At 46.2% G+C, this 25,827-nt stretch overlaps 1 protein-coding gene across 1 annotated transcript in view; it reads right to left on the bottom strand.

The window, feature by feature from the left end:
• The window catches only part of POLA2 (DNA polymerase alpha 2, accessory subunit), a 28,261-nt gene continuing 2,434 nt past the window's right edge, over positions 1-25,827 (bottom strand). The window contains exons 4-18 of the mRNA XM_033174515.1: positions 24,962-25,019; positions 23,294-23,400; positions 22,699-22,892; positions 21,709-21,797; positions 20,915-21,070; positions 19,686-19,748; positions 19,419-19,461; positions 18,213-18,337; positions 17,023-17,061; positions 16,090-16,163; positions 14,982-15,087; positions 10,913-11,019; positions 2,845-2,904; positions 1,730-1,856; positions 1-460 (exon numbers count right to left, since the gene is read on the bottom strand). Coding sequence (XP_033030406.1) covers positions 308-460; positions 1,730-1,856; positions 2,845-2,904; positions 10,913-11,019; positions 14,982-15,087; positions 16,090-16,163; positions 17,023-17,061; positions 18,213-18,337; positions 19,419-19,461; positions 19,686-19,748; positions 20,915-21,070; positions 21,709-21,797; positions 22,699-22,892; positions 23,294-23,400; positions 24,962-25,019 — 1,501 coding nt within the window. The 3' untranslated portion in view covers positions 1-307. The remainder of the gene's footprint in view (positions 461-1,729; positions 1,857-2,844; positions 2,905-10,912; positions 11,020-14,981; positions 15,088-16,089; positions 16,164-17,022; positions 17,062-18,212; positions 18,338-19,418; positions 19,462-19,685; positions 19,749-20,914; positions 21,071-21,708; positions 21,798-22,698; positions 22,893-23,293; positions 23,401-24,961; positions 25,020-25,827) is intronic.

The raw sequence follows: 25,827 nt of genomic DNA, 5'->3' as shown, positions 1-25,827 counted from the left end.
TATAGCTAACTTTTTATCTGTCTTCTCAAAGTAGAAAGTGTTTTGTCAAAAGGACATTAGCGTAGGCAAATCCATTCTTCCCCGCCCAAATTTGGGGAAACTGCAACAGAAGAAGATTCTCTCCAGCTGTGTTGGCAGCAAAGGTGGAAGGCAGATTCCCAAACAGCTGCAGCCCTGAGAGACCCCTAGACATTGGAGGAGAAACCTGCTCCGTCTCTTCAGTCTCGTCCCTAAACTGTGCTTTGGTCCCGCTCCAGCAAAACCTCTGCAGTCCTCTCTGCTGGTGGGTTGAGGACATGGATGCAAGTTAGATTCTCACGACCTGAGCAGCGATGCAAGGGCTCTTCCGCTCCTCTTGGTCCTTGGAGACCTTCTGCTGGATGCACAAACGCCCGTAGGTGCCCCCTACCTGGCCTTTAGTCAGCCGGCCTGGGTTCACACAGACACACCCAAGGACGTCCTAGGGATGGGCAGGAAACAAGGGGAAGGGGAAGAGACATTAAAAACAAGAAACAGGCTCTCTTAAGTCAGATGGGAAGGTATCATTAGGACATACTGATTTTAATCTCCCTAATATGGGTGTAGGAACTGTCTTGCCAGATCAGAAAAATCTGTCTAGTCCAGCATCCCAGTTCCAAAAATGTGGGCAGCCAGGTGTTTCTCAGCACTCACGAGCTGGGTATGGTGGAAATGGCTACTCTTTATTGATCTTAAACAGCGTCTCTCTCAGCATCAACCATTCTGGGAACCTATGATCAGCAAGGGAGGCCTTTTTGGTGGTGCCTGATTGGGGGCAACCCGGACAGGGCCTTTTTGGTGGTGGTTCCGTTTGTGGAATGCCCTCCTTGCTGAAGTGGGCCTGCTCCACACATTATTAATGTTCCGGAGGAATTTAAAACCATTTTGGTTCATTCAGGTATTTGGTACTGTTTCACAGAATGATAAGAGTTGGAAGGGACCCTAAGGATCATCTGGTCCAACCCACTCTTAATGTAATTGGCTCCCCTCCCCCATTTTGTTGTTTGCTGTCCTTGGGAGGGCAGGATAAATAAGTAAGCAGCTTGCCCTCTAAAACAGACTGCTTCTGAACATGAATGGTATAATAAGTGTTTTATCAATGGATCTTCAGTGAACTCATCTGTATTTCTCCCCCTCTAAGCCTCACTCTGCCATCTATTCTCCAGCCCAACTCCTGCTCAACAGGGCAGCATGCAGAGATCCATGCAGAGAAGTGGTGTGGCTGTGTTCAAGAACCTGTAGACCGGAGGTCAAATCCCAATGCCAGAATTAGAGGGAAGGGAGGTGTCAGAGCATTCGCTTTGATTGCAGGTCCCAGGTTCAATCCTAGCATTTCCAAGGAAGACTCGGAATATCTCCTGAGTAAAATCCTAGAGAGCTGTTGCCAATCAGTGCAGGCAATACTGAGCTAGACCCAGTCCCCTATGTTTCTATATAAATCGGTCCTTTATTCAGCTCCATGAGGACTGGAATCTTACTTTATTTTTAGAGCTGTAGCTCAGTGGTTATGCAGATCAATTGCTTGGCATTAAGATCCCTGGCTCAGTCCCCAGCATCTCCAGGCAGAGCTGGGGAATACTCTCTTGCTCAAAACCCTGGACAGCCGCTGCCAATTTGTGTGGAGAACACTGAGCTAATGTGCATAAGACAGCTTGGAAGGTGTCTCCTCCCTCCATCACCCTGCACCCAGACAGCTTCATTTCCCCCCAACCTTGATAAAGTATCTCAGTTCCGACGGAGTGATCAGCACATCCGGTGTGACAGGCAGGGCTGCGTATTGGTAGAAACGTTCGTAATCAATGTTCATCTCTTCCGCGGGAGGGTAGAGTGGATAGTAACTGCTCAGGAATTAAAGAAAGAAGGAAAGATCGCGTTACCCCTCCCATTCCGCAACCCCGCTCCCTCGCATACATTGACACGCCCAGCAGCTGTTCCTCTCCCCCTTGGGTACCAACAGGATGCCAAGCTGTGCTTTTCAACTCTGCTGCCAATTTCAGTTTGTGTGTGTGTGTTTCTGCAGTCTCTAAATTCAGCACCTTAAAGGCACCGTGTTCCAAGGGGTGTTATCTCCATGTTTCCAAAGTGTTGGGAAAGGGAGGAAAATAAAGGGAGTCTGCTAAATATCACAGAATCACAGAGCTGTAGAGTTGGAAACCTCCAGTGAAGGAGAGTCCATCATCTCTCGTGGGAGTCTGTTCCCCTGTCGAACAGCTCTTACTGCCAGAAAGTTCTTCCTGGTGTTTAGTCCTGACCTTTGGACTTTGCTTGCATGGCTTGACCCCCCCAGACTCTGGACTTGCCACCAGGTAGGCCAGGGGTTCAGGACACACACAGCTTGTAAGGACAAAATACAAATGGCAATAATGTCAAGCCTGGAAAGATCCCAGCCAACTGGCTACCCCAGCCTCTGGTTTTTCCCTTCCTCTCATCACCACGGCTACAGATGTTGCGCTTCTTTACAATACTACACATAATCATGCAATGCGGCAACTTCATTTTAAGGGGCAAGGCCATAGCTCAGTGGCGGAGGCCCTGCTTTGCAAGCAGAAAGTCCTGGGTTAAATCCCCACCAGCTTTTTCCTGGTAGGGCTGGGAAAGACTGCCTGAAACCCTGGAGAGCAGCTGCCAATCAGTGCAGACAATACTGAGCTAGATGGACCTACTGAGCTAGATGGACCAATGGAGTTGCTGTGATTTGAACCCAGGACTTTTGGCAGGCAAAGCAGGAGGCCTTACCCTGCCAAAGGAAGAAATCAGGTCAAGTCTTGCCACAAAAGATACCTGGGAGTGGGGAGGGTTTGTTTTGCTGCAACAAAAGGAGCTTACCTCCTCTGAGTCAGGATGTGCTTCAGAGTTCTGGAAAAACGGTCCAAGACACTTGAAGAACTGGGACAGAAAGAAAAGAGAGAGGGAGTTGGCAAAATTAAAAAGAGGGCATGAAAATATGTATTAAAAATGGAACCAGTACCGAGCCCCCCTCCCATATCTACTTCTCTAAAACAGACTCCCTTTCAGCCTAAGCTAAGTCACTGAGTTGTCATGAGGATAAAATGGGTGGGGGAGATGGAAGATTTAATAATAGGACTGCTTAGTTGCATACCTTAATTATTTGTATTTTAATTTCTGTGTGGATGGGTTTTCATATTTTGTAAAACTGCTTAGAAGCCTATTTTGCCAAGTGGGATTAATCATCATCATCTTCTTCTTAGAAATGACTGGCTGATGTAAAGATTTTCATCCTTAAATGGCTTCAACACATTAAACCTTAATTAAAATCAAAAGGTTTAAACCTGACCCTCTTAAATCCAACCCAGACACGTACACATACCAGGCAACATCAAGTCAGCCACCCGCAGGAAATTTAGGCTGCTACATACAACAGCAAGGGTGTGGAACTTTTGCCCCCCCACCCCGCCCATGTTGCTGAACTACAACTCCCATCAGCCCCAGCAAGCATGGCCAATGGACCAGGAATGATGGGAGTTGTAGTTCAGCGACATCTGAAAGCCAAAGACTCCCTTTGCACCTGATGTACAGGATGATAAACCTCAGTCATTACACACACACACACACACACACACACACCTTTCTCAAAACACAACACAAGTCAGTTCCCTGGCATTTTGGAAACATCAATAGGCTTGTTCCCAACGGAAGCTGCTTCTGTTCAGGAATATTCCCACCCATTCCCTCTTGGGAAAATACTTACTTGTTCCATGAAATTAATATACTGCATGACTGTAAAAACAAACAAACAAACAAACAAACACAACCTCTGCAGAATTTAGCAAAGATGTATTATTATTTATCTGCAGTGTTAGCACCCCAAGCTTTTCACCAAAAAGTGTTTCAGAGTAGCTTGTAAGGAAATCCCTGCCTTCAGGCTAACAAACAAGATACGGCACATGAGGAAAAGGGAACAGGAGGGAGGAGGGACGCTCAAGGGAAACATGCCCAGTAAGGGATGTGCTTTGGGAAGAGGGGCTGCAGCTTGGAGGGTCTGTTGTCCGAGGGTCAACTAGAGGCCTGGGGGGCTGCTTTCAGCTGCTGGGTCTTAAGTTCCCCAGCTCTGCCCCAGCTTGAATATGCAAAGGCTCCAGGCTTCCTATTCTCAGGAGACAGATTCAAGGATCTTGAGATTAAGCCAGAGAAGGGAAGGTCTACATTCTTTTTTGCTATTTTTTTGGCGTGTTTATCTGCCAGTTCTGCTATTCTAAGCAGGATTTTTAAACAGCTTTTAAAAAATCAGCTAAAATAGGCTTTAGCAAAATTTTTGTAAGCCGCCAGTTGTATTTATATAGCTAAAAGGTGGGCTATAAATGCTTTCATAAATACATCAGGCACTGCCCTATGGACTCCCACCACAATTTATCAGGAAAAGAAACTTGAGATTGGTTTAGGCTTGTGGTTCTGAACAGAAGCATTTTTAAAGATGCCAAATCAATCTTTCAATTGAATGGCCAGACACATAAATAAATAAATAAATAAATAAATAAATAAATAAATAAATAAATAAATCCCCGCCCATCCGGCTGGGTTTCCCCAGCCACTCTGGGCGGCTTCCAACAAAAGATTAAAAATACATTAAAATGTGTATTCTGCTCTCTGTCATCATCATATTTATACCTCACCCATCTGACTGGGTTGCCCCAGGCACTCTGGACAGTTTCCAACATAATAAAAAAACCAGCAAAACATCAAACATTAAAAGCTGAAGAGTTCAAGGAGATGTATGTGGAGGTTCCCTGCCCCCCAGTTATCTTCACAAACACCCTGTGAGGTAGGCCAAGCTGAGGAAAAGGTGGCTGGCTGGCTCAAGATCACCCAGTGGAGCTTCATGGCTGAGCAAGCCCAGCTCTCCTAAGATACTGCAGGGATAGGAAGAATGGGGAAACACATGAGGCCCTCCAGAGGTTATTGGACTACAATTCCCATCAGCTACACTGGCTGGGGCTGATGGGATTTAGAGTCCAACAACATCTGGAGGTTCCCCCAGGTTTCCCAACTCCCTGAGATGAAGGACACACATACGCTGAGTGGATTTTATAACTGGCAAAGCAGAAAACCCCCCAGAAAAGAGGCCTCTGCATTCAAATTTTACCCTGCTGGTGTGGTCCATGTATGTGTGCAAGGGAAAGACTCATGTGCTTACATTACATTATGTCAGAGCTGGCCATCTGCCAGCCTATTGTAATATTCGAAACTCTGCTGCAGTTGAGAGGGTTTTTTGGCAGTCGCTGTGAAATCACCCACAAAACCAGCTTAACGCATCATGTTTTTGTACCCTCCCCACCTCCTGCTGTGGAGTCCCAGCTAATGCTCATAAATTAAAAGCTCTCTGTTGTCTGAAGGCACAGCAACTCACCAAAACACAGAAACCTTGAGATAAGGGAGTGTGAAAATCAGGCATGAAACACACACACACACGTCATCATCCGTGTTTTGTATGCAATGGACAATAGAAAAACAAAGGCAACCCAACAAGTCCCTCCCCGAAATAATAAGGGAGAGAGCTGGGTGGAAGAACAACAGGACAGGAGCAAACGCCTTCCCTGGCAGGGGAGAGATTGCTCATGGCATTACCTTAAATTAATAGTTTTTCATCCAACTCCCATAATTTCTGACCACTGCCCATGCTGATGGGAGCTGTGCCTTGATCTGCCCCATAGCTGATGCCAGGTGTAGGGAAGCTGGGTGCGGTATGGGAGAAAATGCACTTGTGGGCCAAATTAGGGACCATTTGGCAGGCCTAACTAAGGGTCCAGAGGTCCTCCACCTTTTCTCTAACAGTTGTGCAGAAGTGGGGGAGATTCAGCAGCATGACAAGTCATAAATCTGTGTGAGCAGAGAGGAACTTGCTCCAGCCACAAAATCACTCTTCTGTGCAGCAGCTGAGAAGCACCCTTGCCCTCCTCTGTATCAACTCACTGTGAGAATATATATATTATTTTCATTTCACAAGATTTATATACCGCCTAATTAAACAACAAAAAAGACCCCCAAGCGACTTACAAAAGACAATCTAAAGTTTTCTTCCAAATATACCAATGAAAGCAAACATTACAAATTTTAAAGTTCTTTTAAAAAAATCAGTAATTTAAAAATTATACTTATCGAAACCACATATTAAAATTGCATTGCAAAATTACACATCTGGGTAGGCTTGCCTAAACAAAAAAAAAATTTTTTTAGCAGGCACTGAAAACAATACAGCAAAGGTACCTGACTAATATCAAGGGGCAGGGAGTTCCAGAGATTAGGTGCTGCCACACTGAAGGGTTGATTTCTTGCTGATGTGGAACAAACATAATATGGAACTTGTAAAAGTGCCACTTCTGCAGACTGAAGCAGGTTGTGTGGGCACAGATGGGGTGAGGCGATCCCTCAATATTATTGAATCATTAGATCCTAATATTCATCAGGAAAAAGAGGAGGCACGTGGTGGAAAGAGAGAGGAGAGAAATGCAGCCCCCCCCCCCGATATACAACATTGCTTTCCTGTCTTTATTCTGGAGAAGAGCGATCCTGTTTCCCCCAAAATGAACAGTCCCTGGAGATCTAAAAATAATAAAGTCAGCACTGAGAAGACAGTTATAAGAGCCAACTGCCGGTTTTCCTGGTATTTCAGGGCAAGTTTAAGGAATTGGTTTCCCTGTTATGGGAAGTGGAGGAAAGGCAGCAGAATTTGAAGCTCCCAAGAGAGAGTCTAACTGGACTAATTCAATTAAGATATTGGCATGTTTTGGCCATTCTCCTCCAGTGAGGGAAGTGTTTGAGGTAGTTTCCTTTGAAGGAGGAAGTGTGAGGTGACGTCTGTTTGTCCCTTCCCTCTCTACAACAAAGGACAGGGAGACAAACTCCTACAATCTACCAACTCCCCCACCCCAATCTACACTATGCATTTAAAGTGGTGTGACACCACTTTAAAGAGTTATGGTTTCCACATACCCCACCAAAGAATCCTGGGAACTGTAGTTTATTAAGGCAGCTGAGAATCGCCAGGAAACCCTTATTCCCCTCACAGAGCTACAGTTCTGAGAGTGGCTTCACAATCAACCCCTCTTTCCCAGGATATTATTATTAATTCAATTTATATACCACCCTTTATCAAAGAGATCCCTGGGTGGTGTACAATGTTTAAAGCATATTACAGAACACCAGTAATAAAAACATAATAAAAAGCATACAGACGGACAGACTAATAAATAAAATAGTCATCACAATAACAGTCCTCTCTCCCACAGGCCATAATTATTTAATAGCCAGAAGCCTGGGTAAAGAGGAAATTTTGGCCTGGCACCTAAAGATATTGCAATGGTGGCGCCAGGCGAGTCTCTTTGAGGAGAGCATTCCACACTAGGGGAACCACCACAGAAAAGGCCTGTTTTCTCTTGTTATAAAGTAACATGACAGAAAGAGACACTGGGAAGGAGAAACAGGCCTGGGCAGAAGGGAGAGAAAGAAAAAGATTCAGAATTTATAACTCACTATACTTCCAGAGGACATCTAACTAGTGTACAGAAATATAATATTTAAAAAAAATACTGGTCATAAGCAGTATTGAAGCATAAAAACCCAGAAGTTAAAAACTTCAGGAAACAAAAGAAACAGGCCAGTTTGGGAGAAATGAATGGAAAGAGCCTAGCTGCAGGATCAGGCTCACCTGGTACCGTATCCTGCTCTCATAGTGACGAACCAGAAACCCCAGTAGGAAGACCAAAAACAGGGCATGAGTACACTAGGCTCTCTCCCCGCTTGTGGTTCCTTGCAACTAGTATTCAGAGGCATATCAAGGTAGAACATAAACTTATCCACCATTAATTTGTCTAACCCTCTTTTAAATTCCAAGCGCAGTTGCACCGCAGGTTTGCATTAATGGTACGACATAGGCGGTTTTAGTTTCATCCCCTTTCTTAATTATCCCTAGCATGGAATCTGCTTCTTTCACACCGGAAAGACACTGTTGTCGAGTTATCCACTACACCTGAAGGTCTCTTTCCTGTTCAGTCACCACCGGTTCAGACCTCATATAAAATAAAGATTTTCAGTGACCGTCATAATCATAATGTCAGGGCTTGTTTCCCTCCTGAGGGAAGAGAATTCCGGAGAACTGGTGCCACAAGGCTAAAAACATGACTTCTGAGTTGCAGCACGCTTTTTGCTCAGAGATGTGTGACCCTGTCAACACATGACGATGGCGCTGAGAAACGGGGAGCCGTCTCCCCATAAAAGAGGAAGAAAAGAATAAACACAGATGGTTAAGGGAAGAGAGGATGCGACACAAACCCTCGAGGCAGAGGATGAGTGTGTGGCTTGATTTACTTAATGACAGGCCACGGGCGGCTGGCACCAGCCGGCCTCTGAGGCACACCACTTGTCAGATTTTCTCAGGAACTGCACACTTTGAAGTGAGACAGCCTCTTCCTTTCTTTCGTCTGGAGATCAACCCATCCAGATGGTTTATTCACTGCCTGAGGCGGAAGCAACTCTGCACTCACTCAGAGGCACCATATTTGGAACATAGGGAGCCAGATCACTGCTCCCTCACTCAGTATTGCGTATACTGCTCTCCAGATTTTCAGACAGGACATTTCCAGCTCTTCACCTGGCACCTAGCTCTCCACCTGGGGAGAGCATTCCACAAACGGAGAGCCACTGCAGAAAAGGCCTGTTCTCGTGTTGCCACCCTCTGTACCTCTCAAGGAGACAGAAGACAAAGAAGGGCCTCAAATCAAAGATGATCTCAGGGACTGGGTAGGTTCATATGGGGAGAGGCGGTCCTTGAGGTATTGCGGTCCTCAACCGTTTAAGGCTTTATAGGTCAAAACCAGCATCAATTTGAATTGGGCCCGGAAACTAATTAGCAGCCAGTGCAGTCGGGCTAGAATTGGTGAAATATGCTCAAACTGTCTTGCCCCGGTGAGCAGCCTGGCTGCCGAATTCTACACCAGCTGAATTTTCCAAATTGTCTTCAGGGACATGTAAGGTAAAGAGTAAAGGGACCCCTGACCATTAGGTCCAGTCGTGTCCGACTCTGGTGTTGCGGCGCTCATCTGGCCGGCGTACAGCTTCCGGGTCATGTGGCCAGCATGACAAAGCCGCTTCTGGCGAACCAGAGCAGCACACGGAAACGCCGTTTACCTTCCCGCCGGAGCGGTACCTATTTATCTACTTGCACTTTGGACGTGCTTTCGAACTGCTAGGTGGGCAGGAGCTGGGACCGAGCAACGGGAGCTCACCCCATCGCAGGGATTCAAGCGCCGAACTTCTGATCAGCAAGCCCTAGGCTCTGTGGTTTAACCCACAGCGCCACCCGCGTCCCTCCTCAGGGACGTGTAACACGTTGCAATAATCTAATCTTGATGTTACCAGAACATAAACAGCAGTTAGGCTGCCCCTGTCCAGATAAGGGGACAGCTGGACCACCAGCCAAAGCTGATGGAAGGCACTCTGTGCCCCTGAGGCCACCTGAACCTCAAGTGACAGCAAAGGATCCAGGAATACACCTCAAGCTATGTACCGTCTCCTTCAGAGGGAGAGTAACCCCATCAAGAGCAGGCAACCTCCCAGCCATCTGGTCTGGGGAACCCCAGCTAACAGTGCCTCAGTCTTATCTGGATTGAGCTTCAGTTTATTAAGGACTGGAAACTTCTTGTGGACTTTTTGGCATGAAACAGAAAATGAACTTGTAATATCTGGATTCAAAGATGGGGGGTGGAATTGGCTTATAGAAAAAAGTACAATATTTAGAGGACAGACAGAACCCAAAGTCTTTTTTTTCTTTCTCTCTCTTTATTCTTCTTCTTTCTCCCCCCTCCCACCCTTTTCTTCTTTTTGCTCCTGCTCCTTTTTAGATTAGATTTTAAAAGTATTTCTTTTATTTTGGTGTATTATATTTGTATATCTCTTCATAAGTATCAATAAAAAAATATGTTTAACATTAATACAAAAGCTCCTACCATACAGAAGGTACATGCAGCCTCAAATGTAGTGCTATCAAAATTAATAACATGGCTTCACGGTAACTTAAGTACCGCACACACACACACACACACACAAACAAAGGATTTACAGCAGAAATGGGGACTGCACTTTGGAAGGCGTGAGCAACTTAAGAGGGAATTTTGTGTGACATCAAGCCAAGTGATTCCACAGCTCAGGGCTGACATTTCTTTCTCTCACAGACCGATTACACTTTTTGGATTCTGAATCACGCCTGATTCATGCTGTGTCATTTCCCCCCACCCCCCACCATCACATCTTCCACACTCACAGCTGTCTGAAGATCAGCAGATATCCTTTTAAAAAAGCAGAAAATTGCTCAAGGAACAATGACCACACCAAGGAGCTAAATCCAGCACCAAGCCACTGTACCTCCCAGTATGAACACAATCTCAGCCAGCAAATGGATGTGTTTGGGGGTGATTAATAATCCCTTCATTTTAACGCTGGAGATTTAAGGTTTTAGAACAGGGGTGGGAAGACGTGCCTGGGGGGGGGGGTGACTGCAGGCCTCTCTCAGTCCCCTTAGGACTCTCCCCACGGCCTTCACTGGGCCTGCTCCACGCCCTCCTTGAGGGTTTTGGCCTCGCTGGAATGTGTCCATGAGCTACGGCAATGCCTTTTATTTGTGTAGATGGGGGATAGAAAATGGAGTGTAAAATTTACATTTTTTTGCTCAACCCTCTGGCACCACCCAGCACTGTTGTGTGGCCCCCTGGAAGGTTGGCCAAGATGCAATGCGGCCCTCAGGCTGGGGGAAAAAAAATACACACACCTCATGGTTTTAGAGTTTAAGAGCATCCTGCATTGCAAGAGGATGGACTAGATGTCCCTTGGTGTCCCCTTCCAACTCTACAGTTCTGCAAATCTACACCCCTGCTTTCAAACATACCTGCTAATTTCTTCTGAGCCCATGTGAAAGACCAGATCCACAGAAGTCAAGCCAAAAACCACACCATTGATCTCCAAGGTGCAGGGGTCAGAAACGAAGAGAACCCTCTGGAATTGGAGAAAAGGGGAGAGGGGGTTTGTGTGGGTTGACCAAACAGCTCCCAAATCAGGCATTCAGGTAGAAAGCACTGCAGAAGATTTTATTTTTATTTTTAAAGCAGGACAAGAGTCAGGGCCTAAAGATATAAGGCAGTTACAAAGCTCTTTCCTCACAACTTTGAGGGGGGCACAGAGAGAAGAGACTCAGCACAGCCCAGGGATTGTCAGTTTGAATACCAGGTCAGAATCACACATTTTCAGGTAGCCTCAAGAGAATAGCTTTCATGGCCTCTGTCCACTCTCCCCGCCCACTAAAAATCTGCAAAATCGGACCAACGTAGACTCTACTTTATAGATCGCTACAAGATATTAACTCCCCTCAGTTACCATATTTACTCGAATGTAACGCGCCACCGAATCTAATACGCACCTCCATTTTCAAAACCTTGAGACCAAAAAAGTATTTGCGGGTGAATGCAAACGCACCATCAAATCTAATGTGCGCCCTAATTTTCGCGACGTGATTTGGCCAAAAATGGTGCGCATTACATTTGAGTAAATACAGTATTTCTTAATCTGCCACATCAGTAGCCAACACCACCAAGGAGGAATAAATGGGGATAATCCCGGTTTATCCACTGTGGTGTAGTGGTTATAATGTCAGACAAAGACTGGGGAAGACCTGGGTACAAATTCCCATTAGGTCATGAAATTTCCTGGTTGGACTTGGGCCAACAACATTCTCTCAGCCTAGACTCTCACAAGGCTGTTTTGAAAATAAAGTGTGTGTGTTAGAAGCCTACACACTGCCCTGTGTGTGTGTGACAAGGGTTAAGATACAACTCTGATAGAGGTCTTCATATTTTCTTCCTCCTCCTCCTCCCGTTTCTATTTTCTCTCTTTGCTTTCCACCCTTCCTTTCCTTTCCTTTCCTTTCCTTTCCGCTTCCTGCTTTCTCTTTTATTTTTATTTAGATTAGTTTGGCTTTTATTGTATCCTATATTGAAAAGTTTCAATATAAAAAAATGATTTTTGAAAAAAGGAGACTTCATGGAGGATAAGGCTCTTTGTGGCCATGTTCAACTTCCACCGTTGGCGACAGTATGTCCTGAAGTATCCGACTGCTGAGAATCACAAGAGTTGCTGCTGCACTCAGCTCCTGCTTGGGGGGTTTTTTCCCAGAGGCATCTGGTTGACTACTTATAAGAACAGGATGCTGGGACTATAGTGGTCCTTTGGCCTCATCCTGCTGCAGCGCACTTCAGACGCTCTTATGCCAAGAGTAGGGTAAAAATCCTTCAATAAACAAATAAGGCAAGTAAGGAAGGGACACATTCAGAAAGGCTACAGAAAAACCTGGTTCCTGGTGGAAAAAGCTTAAGCTGCTCCAGGGAAACCCCCACATTTCTGCTGCAGAGTAAATGACGCGGGACTTCCTGCCAAGGGGCTCCGATTGGGAACGTGCTCTATGCTTCCTCGGAAAGCGCTATAACCAAAACACACACGCAGCTGGACTCTGGGATAGCTGAGAAGCCCCCTTGCTGCCTAAGATTCTCCATCTCTATCCAAAGCCTTAGAACATCACAAAAAGAGCCCTGCTGAGTCAGGCCAGCATCCTGTTCTCACAGTGGCCAACCAGGTGCCTGAAAGCAGGAGCTGAGCGCAGCACAACTCTCCCCTCCCCATGCGCACACACACACTTGCAATTCTCAGCAGCTGGATTTTCAGAGGCAACATGCCTCCATGAGCGAGGGGGGAACCACAGCCTTGCCTCACCGTTCAGCTACATCTTGTTTCTCTTCACTTCTTTCCCCAAGCTCAGGGAAGGAGTCCGAGGGCCCTTGTGGGAGGGAAGAGTAAGGCCCTCGCCCGAGTCCTTAGATCGCCGATTCTGGTTTGAGTACACAATACTGGGCTGGATGGGCAAAGATTGGGAAGGGCGGTAGCTCAGTGGCAGAGCCCTGCATTCAGGTGGTCCCAGGTTCAATCCCTAGCATCTCCCCAGGTAGCACTGGGAACGCCCTGTCTGAAACCCTGGAGAAGGCCAGTCATACAGTAGGACCTACTGCAATGAATGGACCCGTGTCAATTGATCTCAGTGGGTCAGTTCTGAGTAGAGCATAAAGCTACACATTTAAATGCAGATCACCTTTACCTATCATTGCTAGGTGGGTGATGATGGGACCAAAAACAGCTGGAGACCCAAGCACTGGTCTAAACAAAAGACTTTTCAGAGTGCGGCAAAGAGTTCATCAGCTCCGATGAACACACTTTTTTCTTTGTGGGGAAAAGCCGTACCAGCTTCCAGGTCTCCCCACTACCCCATTACCAATGGGCTTATAGCCGCAATAAAATTTGAAAAATTACCAAACCTGAGAGTTCACTAAAAGCACCTCCAAACTCCTGTCAGGAGCGAGAGGAAAACACCAGGCTTTGCCCAGAAGAGCGCAGCCTACAGCAGTGCAAACACAGTGCTGGGAGCTCCCCCTTATGGGAGATGGAGCTTTTTCACGGGATCCAACTAAATGCTGCACGTGCAGAATGCACCCACACAAGGCGTGTTAAAAGGAGGGGGGGAAATCCTTCATGTGTTTAGTGAAGGGAGGGGCGTGGCCAGTAGGAACACCCTTCCTAGCCCCCCACCCCACCCCATTGACTGAACATGCGAGGGGGACTCATTTGAAGCGGGGAAAGTTCTTAGTTTAGTGCCAAGAGCATCAGCTTTGCCTGCAGAAGGTCCTCAGTTCAATCCCCAGAATCTGCAGGCAAGGCTGGGGAAGACTCGCTGCCTGGAACTCTGGAGCGCTGCTGCCAGTCAGTGTAGACAATACAGAGCTAGGTGGACCCCAATAGCCCGACTCAGTAACAGGTTCCTATGCAGACCTCTCAGGTAAAGGTGTAAGGTATGCCCTACTGCAGTTAAGCCTTAAGCACGTGTAACTGTGATAGTCGCAGGTTCTTCCCCTGTTTGTCTCTGTTTCAGTCTCCTTCCTCTCTGCTTCTATGTTTATTTTCAGATTGAGTCCCTTGGGGCAGAGACCTGCATCATCATCCATCATCGTCATTAAAATTCATATACTTGCAGGTCTCAGGGCAGTTTACAGAACAAAACCAACATGTAAAAGCCACAAAATCCATAACGAAAATAAAAACAACCCAATAATCCCTCCCCCCCAAACCCCACATTTTAAAAGGGCATAGGGTGTCAATCAAATCAACCAAAGGCCTGGTTAAAAAGGGACATTTTCACCAGGCGCCTAAAGGTGTATAATGAAGGCGCCAGGCGAATTTCCCTGAGGAGAGCATTCCACAGACGGGGAGCCACTGCAGAGAAGGCCCGTTCTTGTGCTGCCACCCTTTGGACCTCTCAAGGAGGCGGCACACGAAGGGCCTCAGAAGATGATCCCAGGGTCTGGGTAGGTTCATATGTAAAGAGGCAGTCCTTGAGGTATTGCGGTCCTGAGCCGTTTAAGGCTTTATAGGTCAAAACCAGCACTTTGAATTGGGCCCAGAAGCTAACTGGTAGCCAGTGCAGTCAAACCAGGATCAGAATAATATGTTCAAACCGTCTTGCTCCAGTGAGCAACCTGGCCGCTGAATTCTGCACCAGCTGAAGTTTCTGAACCATCTTCAGAGGCAGCTCTACGTATAACACATTGCAGTAATCAACCCTTGAGGTGACCAGAGCATAGACCACAGTAGTTAGGCTATTCCTGTCCAGATAGGGGCGTAGCTGGGCCACCAACCAAAGCTGATGGAAGGCACTCCGGCTGAAGCTGATGTCTTTAGTTGGACAAGGTTGATTTCTGGCCTCACAGAGCATCAGAGAAACTTCAGGGTTCCTACCAGGCTTTGAAAGCCACCAACCTCCAAGCTCCACAAGACTGGCCAAAATACAGATATTCCAGCTCTGCACACATATTACACAAAAACTTTAAACAAAGGCACTGCCTTTGGATTGTAGGAAGCACCTGTTTGTCTTCTTTCGAGAGCTCGCAAGTGAAAGGCGGCTGGGGATAGATGCAGTGATGGTGGACGTCTCTCAGCGAAGGAACGATGACAAGGTGCGATCCAGCACTGTCAGGAAACAGAATAGCTAAGGCCCCCTCCGCACTACACACTTAAAACGCTCTTATACCGCTTTAACGGCTTCTCCCAAAGAATCCTGGGAGCTGTCAGCTGACAAGTTGCTTCAGGAAAGCCCACAAGGGAAGCCCAAAGGCAACAGCTCTCACTTCCTCCAAACCACTTGGCTTCTGTGGCCAAGAGATGGTGATGGGTCCCCATTGCCACCATTCTTCCAGGTCTTACCCTCTACTGAAGCCAGGGGCGACCCCAAATCTAGTGGCAGTGAGTTCCAGAAGACAATTATTTACCATGTGAACAATTCCTTTCCCATCTGACCCTGCTTCCTACTACAGTGGTACCTTGGTTCTCAAACACCTTGGTACTCAAACAACTTGGAACCCAAACACTGCAAACCCGGAAGCAAGTGTTCCGGTTTGCGAACTTTTTACGGAAGCCAAACATGCTCCACTTTGAGTGTTACGCTTCCGGTTTGAGTGTTACGCTGAGGTCTGTCTGTTTTTGCTATTTATTTTGCTTTTTTGTTTTTGTGACCGTGTGGAACCCAGTTCAGCTACTGATTGATTGATTGATTGTGTGACTGCAGTACACTGTTTATTGCTTTCATTTTATGGATCAATGGTCTCGTTAAGATAGTAAAATTCATGTTAATTTGCTGTTTTAGGGGTTGCTTTTAAAAATCTTGAACAGATTAATCCATTTTGCAATATTTTCTATGGGAAAGCGTGCCTTGGTTTTGGAATGCTTTGTTTTTTGAATGGACTTCTGAAACAGATTAAGTTTGAGAACCAAGGTACCACTATATTAGTCATGGGGGCTATGTCCTATAACCGCTGTCGAAGGCAGTCTCTCACAGCATGCCAGCTGCTTTGAGCCACAAGTGAGGACAGCGCTATTGCGTTTCGTCCTTCTTTTGGGCTTCCCAAAATATTAGCTCCTGCGAGATACCGGAGACTGAGCTAGATGGGCCACGTGCTCTTCTCATGTTCTCACCTCCTTGTCCCTTCGACTATCATCTTCATGCACCTCTTGAAGATGTCTTCAAACGAGGCAGTGAGCTGAGAGTCCTTGGAGAGAAGAAAAAGCGGAGGAAGAACAGGAACTCAGTGGCAGAGCATTTGCTCCACATGCAGAACGTCCCAAGTTCAATCCCCGGTGTCACCAGTTAAGGGGGAAAATGTTTTTCTGCCAGAGACCCTAGATCGGCAAGATCCACACAGGATAACGAGTTCACGGTTAGACCCCAAATATCTGAAAGACCACCTCCATCCTTACAGACCCCCATTTTGGGTGATCAGAGGGATGGGCCCTCTTGTTAGTTCCAACACCCTCGGAAGTGCAGAGAATGGTGGCTCAGGACAGGGCTTTCTCTGTGGCAGCCCCCAATGGTGGGACTCCCTCCCTACAGAGGCATGTCTGACACCTTCATTGTATAGTTTCTTACCCTGGCCCTGGACAGTTAATGCATTTCCCACCCTCACCTCTCCTTAGAACCCAGCTTCATTTGTTTAATCTACACTATTCTGTTTGAAACTGTTTTACTTTGAGATATATATATATATAATTGTATGATTCCATTGTTATAAAGCTTGCCAGAGACCTTATGGCAGAAGGTGGCTAAGAAATGTTAATTAATTAATTAAATGTTAGTAGGGAGGATCAAATTAATTTTTAAAATACAGTGGTAACTCGGTTCTTGAACTTAAATCCATTCCGGGAGTCCGTTCGACTCCCGAAACCGTTCGAAAACCAAGGCACGGCTTCTGATTGGCTGCAGTAGCTTCCTGCACTCATGCGGGACCCCCATACCCAACTGGTTTCCAAAAAGGAAAGTGTGGGACACACACTCAGCAGGGTTTCTTTAAAAAAAAAAAAAAAAACGACACGTGAACTTTCAAATCCATTCCCCATTTACTCTGAACTTACCTCAACTTGCTTGTGTTTTGCATCAAGGAAAGGCCCAAGCTGCAAAACAATCAAAGGAAATGAAGGTCATCAAAGAGGGGACGACAAGGCCCTAATTAACCGCCAACAACATTTCTGAAAAACCTATCAAGGTCCCTTAAGAGCCCTGTCAATTAATAAAAAGGTAGCAGGACAAGGATGTGTTTTCAATTCTAGGGCTGGAGTCGCAGGAAAACTTCCTCCCCCCCCCCCAAAAAAAAAATTCTAACATTTACCATGGCATTGACTTCCCATGCATTTATGACTCATTATTCTGCCTTCCCCCTCCGTAATTAGAACAGCATCACAACCAGCAACCATTGTTTATTGCTATTTCGTTTATTTCAACTACCCATCCTTGGCTACTGAGGAGGACACAGACGGGCAACTAGCCACTTATTGATAACCTATTTAGAGCAGAGGTTAGGGCCCGGGGGTCAAATGCACCCCCCAACCGCCTCTTCATTTGACCCTCAGGACACTTCTCGAAGCCACATCCTCCTTGAGTGTTTTTCTTGGCTGAAATGTATCCTTAAGAGCTTCACCCATCGCTCTGCCCGATTTTTGCAACCAGATTCTCAAACCTTTATTGGCATATGTACAAGACTCCAGTAGGGTTTAATACAAAAAAAAACCCAATAAAGAAAGAGAAAGAAAACCCTGCATCTAACACTTAAGTTAGTGTTGTATAGCATTCACGAATCCTCCTTGCATGTTGCAGAAACCTAGCTACTATCTCCGTCTTAGCCCCATCCTGAGTAAATGTAAGGAAGGCTACCTTGCATTCGTTTGAATGCCTCTCCCTGCCAACAACCGATTAATGAACTTAGATCAAATTGTCTGATACCAGGGGCAGTCGAAACAACATGTGCAACTGATTCTATTTGTGTCTGTCCATAGGAGCAGAGTCTCTCTATGAGTGGAGTTTTCTAGAATCTCCCCTATAGCACTGCCAAGGGAAACACATTTCGTTTCACCAGCATGTAAGCCCTGCATTGATTCGGGCTGGTCAAACAGGAGAGAAACGACGCCATTGGCTGTCCACCTTGCCCACCCCTTGGCTACTATTGGTATGTGGCTCCTGGAAATTTGCCCACAAGCGAATGAAAACCTCAGGCTGAAAATGGGCCCCCCACCCTTCTATAAAGCAACCACAGATGCATCGCCCTTACCAGAATGCAAACATCCGGCTTGTCTCTATTAATAACATCTATCAGGTCCAACATGGGGTCGTAGGTGATGCTGTCCGAAGTGGTATAAGGACCACAGGCAACGAGGACCATCTGCAGCTTTGGATCTGAAAGGGTTAATGGGCTTTGAAAACAGGAACTTCTCTTCCATTACTAACCATCCAAGTTCCTACACTGAACAGATCCTGAGCTATGAATTCCATACAAGAGCAGAACCAGGTACTGGATACAAAGTTTTATCTTCCATTTGTGGGAGAGGGGGACAAATTAAATTGCAAGTTTCTAGTCCTTAGGGTTGTGTGCAAGAAGGTGGGAGGGCGGGAGGGGGAAAGGCCGATGATAATCTCAGGAGCCAAACACAAGAAGCCAATGAGAATTTCAGCAAGGTACTCTAAATGGATAGGCACATACCTATCTGGTTCATAAAGAGAAGTGAAACTGTATCCCTACCCTTTTAGGGGATGCCGTGCACTTGAAGCTGAATGTTGGAAGATGCAGGACTGTCATGGAGAAAGTGAACAAGCCCTAAGGTGGAGTGGCATTTTCCCACCTGGCAAAGGAGGGCGGAGCCCGGACTGACTCCAGCTGCAAAAGCTGAGGTTGCTGAACAGACTCTCAGGCTGGGGTATCGTTTAGGAGATTTTTTTGTTGCTGTTACTGATTTTTTTATTTTTTGATCTTATTGTTGTGTACTTTTTGATGTGTTTTATTTATTGTTTATGACTACTTCCGGTAATTATGTGAATCTTTTCATGCTGTTAAACTGCCTTGCGCATGGTTTTAACTATGGAAAAGCGGCATACAAATAAAATGGTGGTGGTGATGAATTTGGGGAGTTAGAGCTGGAGGACTGTGACGAGGGTCTCAGTGGGATGGGGATAGCAGATTCTGAACCCCAAGAGATCCCTGGGAGGGTCCCAGCAGGCTAGAGGGCGGAGACCTGGCCTCTGAAGGAGGCACAAGGAAGCTCTCAGAAACACCTCCTGTTACCTCCCTGCCTCCTCAGCTTTTCCAGCTGAGAAGCTGCTTCTGGTTGAAAGTATCACGTGGGGGCTGGGCTGCTGGCATGCGGCCCCCAGACTGTTGCCCATGAGGCAATGTGGCCCTCAGGTTGAAAAGCTTTCACACCCCTGTTTTGGGCAAGGTTGAGACCCAGCCCCTCTCTCTGAAGCACTGGGACTAACTCACCTTCTGCTTGATCCACAGGCTGATAAAAAGGAAGCGGTATGCCCTGAGGGAGGGTGGGGGAAGAGAAAAAAAGGGGGGTGAGTTAAATGTGCTTCCATCTTCCTTTAAAAAGACAGAAAAGATCCATGATGCTTGCAACTCTCTTCTCTCTCTCTCTCTGTACCAAGCCTCTGCAAATAATGTGGTTGTGAGAACAGAATAACCTGACTTCAAGGTCATGAAATGTGGTAGGGAAATGCATTTAAAATTTTAAAAAAAAGTTATCACCTCATACAGCTTGGACGCAACCAGCCTCTCCCCAGTACTGTTCATGCCTTCCATAACCACAACCTGGAAGATGAAATGGGGAAATGAGACAGGCAATCAACGGCAACTTTTGCTTATTTTCACTGCAGGAAAAAAAGACGGTGGCGAAAGCAAGGAATGCGTTCATAATTTACTTTTCTCAAGGCAGGCAAGTCTTCTGAAAGACAAATTCATGGGCGATAAGGCTTTGAATGGCTACTAGCCACAATGGCTACATTTCATCTCCACCGTCATCTTGGCTGTGAGTCCTGGAAGATCTGCTCCCTGCCTTGCAGGCCTGTTCCCTGTTCCCACCTGGCCTGGGAGGGAAGGGCCCTGACTGACTCCAGCTACAAAAGCTGAGGCGGATGAACAACTCTTGTGCTGGGTAATGTTTAGGGTGTTTTGTTGGCTGGGGTGGGGGGATTAGTTGCCGTTATAGACATTGATTTTTGGTACCTTTGTTTCAGATCGAATTATTTGTGTAGAAATTGTTCAGCTTGGCTGTGTACTTTTTCTGCTTTATTTATTAGGGCTGCCGTATTTTTCGCTTCATAGGACGCACCGGACCATAGGGCGCACCCCGTTTTTAGAGGAAACAAGAAAAAAATTTTTTTCTGGTTTTCCTCCTCTAAAAGCCCTGTTTTTTTGAGGATCAGCTAAAAGTTTTGCAGCTTTTTTGCAAAGGGGGAAAAGCAAAGCTCCTTTTGCAAAGGGGGAAAAGCAAAGAAGAAAAGCCCAGTTTTTATGGGGTTCAACTCACATTTCTGCAGCTTCTAAAGGAAAGGGAGCCGTTTCTACAGTTTCCAGACAGATAATCTAATCAGCCAGTCACATGTCGCTGGGGAAACAAACAACCTCCCTCTGCAGCACATTCAACAATGGAGGCCTGGGCAAGGGGGCGGGGCTGAAAGGGAGCCGGGACTCTTATCTCTCTCCCGATCTCTTGCTGATCAGCTGCTGAGAGGGGTCCTTTCAACACCCCCCTTTCTCTTTGTAAAATACAAAGCATGATCCTCTTTTGGCCCCTGGGCAATTCAGCTCCAGGGACCACCATTCGCTCCATAAGACGCACAGATATTTCCCCTTACTTTTTAGGAGGAAAAAAGTGTGTCTTATGGAGTAAAATACGGTACTTTTGTTCTCTGTGAAAAGGTGGTTCATAAATTAATAAATTATCATGAACACCCCCCGCTTCCCAAATGCCTCACCTGTCCTGGGAAGAGCGAGTACTCCTGGAGTTCAGATACATCCACAGGTACCAAGCCTCCCGAGGAGTGCTCCTGGTCCCCTTCCAAGATGACGGACTTCGCATTCAGCTTCCCATTGGAATCGCAGCCGATTTGGCCCAGGACAATGACTGGCTCCTTTCCCAGCATCATTCAAAAAAACAAAGGAACTTTTATTTTAAGCACTAAAATCCTAAGCACAGCATATTTCCATGTTACCAAGCAGTTGCCTTAGAGTCCATCAGATCTAACCGACACTATAGGGCTGTTGTGAATGGAGAGGGGGAAAGCGGGGTAGCTTCATGTACATCTCAAAGGGCCTACATTAAGGAGAAATGAGTTGGATATAACCCAGTAAAGTCTAATCTGGTTCCCAAATTGGAAGGATAGCAATCCTTTCCTCCCCAAACAGCACCAGCATGGTAACGATAAGCTAACTGGTGGCACTTTTGCAAAGCACTGAGTGGGGCTTGGAAGGGGGCCAGCGATCACAAACTCCCCTTTGGCCCAGCCACGTCTTTACCTGCCCCACAACAGACATCAAATGTGGAGTGTTCAGGGCATGGGCTTGGCATAAACGGCCTCACTGGCCAAATGGAGAGGCTTGGCAGTGACATGAAGGCTTGGAAACCTGAGATTCTCCACTGCTAGTTTAAAGCAACTGTTTCTCTGAGCATGTGCAGAATGCTCACAAACCCCACTGGATAACTTTAGATATATTCACCCGTGTAAATAATTAAGCTCTGGCACCCGTAAGATATAAGCACAGAAGTTACCTGCACAGGGATGATCAAAGAAGAAAATTCTTCTATTTTGTAGTGTTCCTTTAGTGCCGCACCGAGGTCATCCATCTTGCAGGAAAGCACTTATTTCATTTTTAGAGGGAGGGGAAGAGGCAGATAAAGATGGATATTTGTATTTATTAATTATTATTATTATTATTGCAACATTTTTATTACCATTTCATTTTATATTGTATATAAAACAGAGAGAACAATGGTAACAACACACAAAAATTAAGATTAAAAGATGAAAAAGAAAATAAATAGAATAACAAAAGAGATCTATTCCAAAAGGGAAAGTATTCTGTTTGAGAACTGATGTTTTTGGGATAGTATTGTATAGTTAGTTTCACTTCCTTTTTGTTCATGATTTTGTTTTTCTTCTTTCCCCCCCCCCTTGCTATTTGTTTTTTGCTTTGTTTCTGTTTTCTGTAGGTTTGTTTGTTATGTCAAGTCTTGTTTGTATTTGCACAAAACTCAATTTAAATAAAAAATATTAAAAGATGAAAACTGTAAAGTAGGCATGCGGAATGAGTAGCTGCACATGATTTAAAACAACCAAGTCCAAGTAAAAACTATCAACATTATTAGATCATCAAGTATAGTTCCAGACTACACCTTAAGTTGGCCTGGTGACATGCAGGCAGCTAGCGCAGATCCTGGAAAAAAACAGGAGTTCTGCAAGTGCCTGTCAGTGCACCAGCAATCATATTCTGCACTAGCTGGATCATGTCCAGTAGATTTTCCATATACAGTGGTGCCCCGCTAGACGAATGCCTCGCTAGACGAATTTTTTAATGGGCTTGCCTCGCAAGACGAAAAAATTTCCGATTTTTTTTTTTTTTGAAAAACTGCTCTTCCCCCGTTGGTGCTTCGCAAGACGAAATTTTCGCTATACAACAGCACTCGCAGAACGAATTAATTTCGTCTTGCAAGGCACCACTGTACAGATAGAAACAGATAAGAGGGTTTTCTAAAAATTACCTTCACGGTTATCCACAAGTTCCTGGAACATGAATTTGTAGGGCTTGGTGAGGGAATCTTGGGGGGAATGAAAGAGGTTCACAGAGGTGGCCAAGCCGCCATTTCCCCTCCAGGAGGTTCCCTGCACAGAGCCGAAGGAGGTGACAACCTCTCCGCGGTTGCTTCGAGAACCATACTTCTGCGAAGGGGTAGCACTTGAGGAGGACGGGCAAGCAAGGGGAAGAAGAGAAACGATTTTTTAAAATGCAGGAAAACCCGGTCACTTCCTTGATTTCAACATCAACATTTTAGAAGCATTGCCCAGTGTTAAATAGTTTTATCCAGCTACAACTGGGTTTTTAATCGGAGTAATCAACAAAAACCTTAGTAGGCGTATGAGATGTGAGGCCACTGTACCAAGACTTGTTTTGCTGCACCTCAAAGCTCCGCCAGAAATGGGTCCATTTTCAGCTGCCAATGCATTTGTACAGCAGCCGGAATGGGCCCTCTTTGACATCTCTGAACAAGAGGCAGGTTCCGAGTCCTTTGGAGAAGCAACGCTGGCTAATTGAAGAAAGAAGTGGGCCGCACATTTGCGGGCTGCGTCAAGGCATACCTGGGGGAGAAGCTGCTGGGGGAGAAAGCCAGGCGGGGACTGCAGTTGGAGAGAGTCCGCTTGGAACGCGGGTTGTCCGGTGTGGTTATCACCCGCTTCTGAGATCCCTGCAAGACAGTGAAGGGTAGAGCAGTTCAGCCTCACGGAGAGCCTTGTTGGAAGCACAGGACTCAGACCATTGGTCCATGCAGCCCAGTACTGTCTACACTGGCTGGCAGAAGCTCTGCAGTGTTTTAGATGGGGGATAATTCACAAGTCTACCTGCTTTCTGTCCTGAATCTCCCATCATCCAGCATCATTGGGCTCCAGGGTTATATGAGAGGGAGAAAAACTTGCTCTACATTGTGCATAGTTTGTGTTTTATTCTCACCTTCCTGGCCTTAAAAAAAAAGACTAAACTAAAAACATCTGGACTGTTGTTTTCTGCTCTGATTGGCAGTGGCTTTCCAGGGTCTCAGGTCTCAGTGTCTCCAAGTCCCAGATGGAGAAAATTCAGGACACACAAAGGAAGTCCTTTGCACAGCACACAGACTAGGAAATTTGCTCTAGCGAAAGGCAGCGAGGGCCAAAAGAGGGGTAGACAAATTATTGAGTTGGTATGGTACAGCTCAAGTTGGTAGAGCATGAGACTCTTAATCTCAGGGTCGTGGGTTCAAGCCCCACGTTGGGCAAAAGATTCCTGCACTGCAGAGGTTGACCCCTTCCAACTCTACAGTTCCGTGATTGTATGCAGCTAATCAGTGGCTACTGGTCACAATATCTAATCTAAGTTCTCCTTCCTCTGTCAGAGTCGGTATGTCTTTTGCTACCAGTTGTAGGTGCTATTGCACTCAGGTCCTACTTGCTATAGATATCCGGTCAGCCACTGCGAGAGAATTTTGCATTCCATGTTAGCTCTACTCAGGAGACCCAATGGAATTAATGAGCACAACTTAACTTGGGCCCATTAATTTCATTGGGTCTACTCTAAGTAGAACTTAGTTGGACACAGCCCTGAGTGCTGGATGACTAGATGTGCCCCTTGCCCTGCCCCAGCAGTGCTTATTGATACAAATCAATACAAAATGCAAATACAAATATACAATACAAAAATTGTCCCAGCACAAAAGCAGGTCTCTGCCTGACAGCTTAGAGAGTTGCCACAAGCCAGAGAGGATAAACATTGGACTAGATAGATAAATAGTCTGATGTGATTTAAAGGTAGCACAGAGGCAAGGCACCTGCTTTGAGTGCAGAAGGTCACAGGTGCATGCAGCTTTCTAAGCTGTAATGTTCCTGCATCAACCAACGTGTGCAAGATGCACTGTGAGCTCATTCCTATGCATGTTCTTCAAAACTTCCTTCCTCCCAACATGGGGCTTGAACCCACGACCCTGAGATTAAGAGTCTCATGCTCTACCAACTTGAGCTGTACCGTACCAACTCAATAATTTGTCCACCCCTCTTTTGGCCCTCGCTGCCTTTCGCTAGAGCAAATTTCCTAGTCTGTGTGCTGTGCAAAGTATCTGAAGAATTGGTATCTGAAGAAGTGTGCATGCACACGAAAGCTCATACCAAGAACAAACTTAGTTGGTCTCTAAGGTGCTACTGGAAGGAATTTTTTATTTTATTTTGTTTTGACTATGGCAGACCAACACGGCTACCTACCTGTTCCTTCCACATACTTACTTTTGATGGCGACGTGTAGGTATCTAGAAGGTTTTCTTCCTCCTCCTCTACATCGAGACTAAGAAGAGTCAAGGGAGCCAAACGCACACAGAAAATGCATGAGCTAAAATTACACAGGAGCCATCGTAGCTCACTGGTTTTCCGATCCCCATCGGTCCCACCCAGGAAGAGCCAGTGGCAAAGCATGAGGGCAGATGTGGTCCACGACCCATGCAGTGCTATTGCACGAGGTGGAGAAGACTACATGGGTGTGGAACATAGGTTACGCTGGTGAAGCAAATGCACTTTGCGCATGTTTAGATGCCTTCTCCTCTTCAGTATTAGCATGCCTATTTCAAGGCAGAGCACTGAAATAGGGCTGAACCCCATAATAGCAGCCACCACAAAAGGGGGAAATTTATTGCTGCAATTCACCCCACTTTTAAAATTGGAAAAAAAAATTCTCTCTCACCCAAACATTAGAAGACAACAGTGGGGTACAGAGATATAAAGCTTGCATATATTGCGGGTGGCACTGTGGGTTAAACCACAGAGCCTAGGGCTTGCCGATCAGAAGGTCGGCAGTTCGAATCCCCGCGATGGGGTGAGCTGCCGTTGCTCGGTCCCTGCTCCTGCCCACCTAGCAGTTGGAAAGCATGTCAAAGTGCAAGTAGATAAATAGGTACCGCTCCGGCGGGAAGGTAAACGGCATTTCCGTGCGCTGCTCTGGTTTGCCAGAAGCGGCTTAGTCATGCTGGCCAGATGACCCGGAAGCTGTACACCGGCTCCCTCGGCCAGTAACGCGAGACGAGCGCCGCAACCCCAGAGTCGTCTGTGACTAGACCTAATGGTCAGGGGTCCCTTTACCCTTTACCACTAGGGCATTT

This window comes from Lacerta agilis, chromosome 17 (genome assembly GCF_009819535.1).
Source record: "Lacerta agilis isolate rLacAgi1 chromosome 17, rLacAgi1.pri, whole genome shotgun sequence".
In the NCBI taxonomy this organism is placed as follows: Eukaryota; Metazoa; Chordata; class Lepidosauria; order Squamata; family Lacertidae; genus Lacerta; species Lacerta agilis.
Note: the sequence above shows the minus strand (reverse complement) of the source record. Positions and strands in the feature narration are given on the sequence as shown.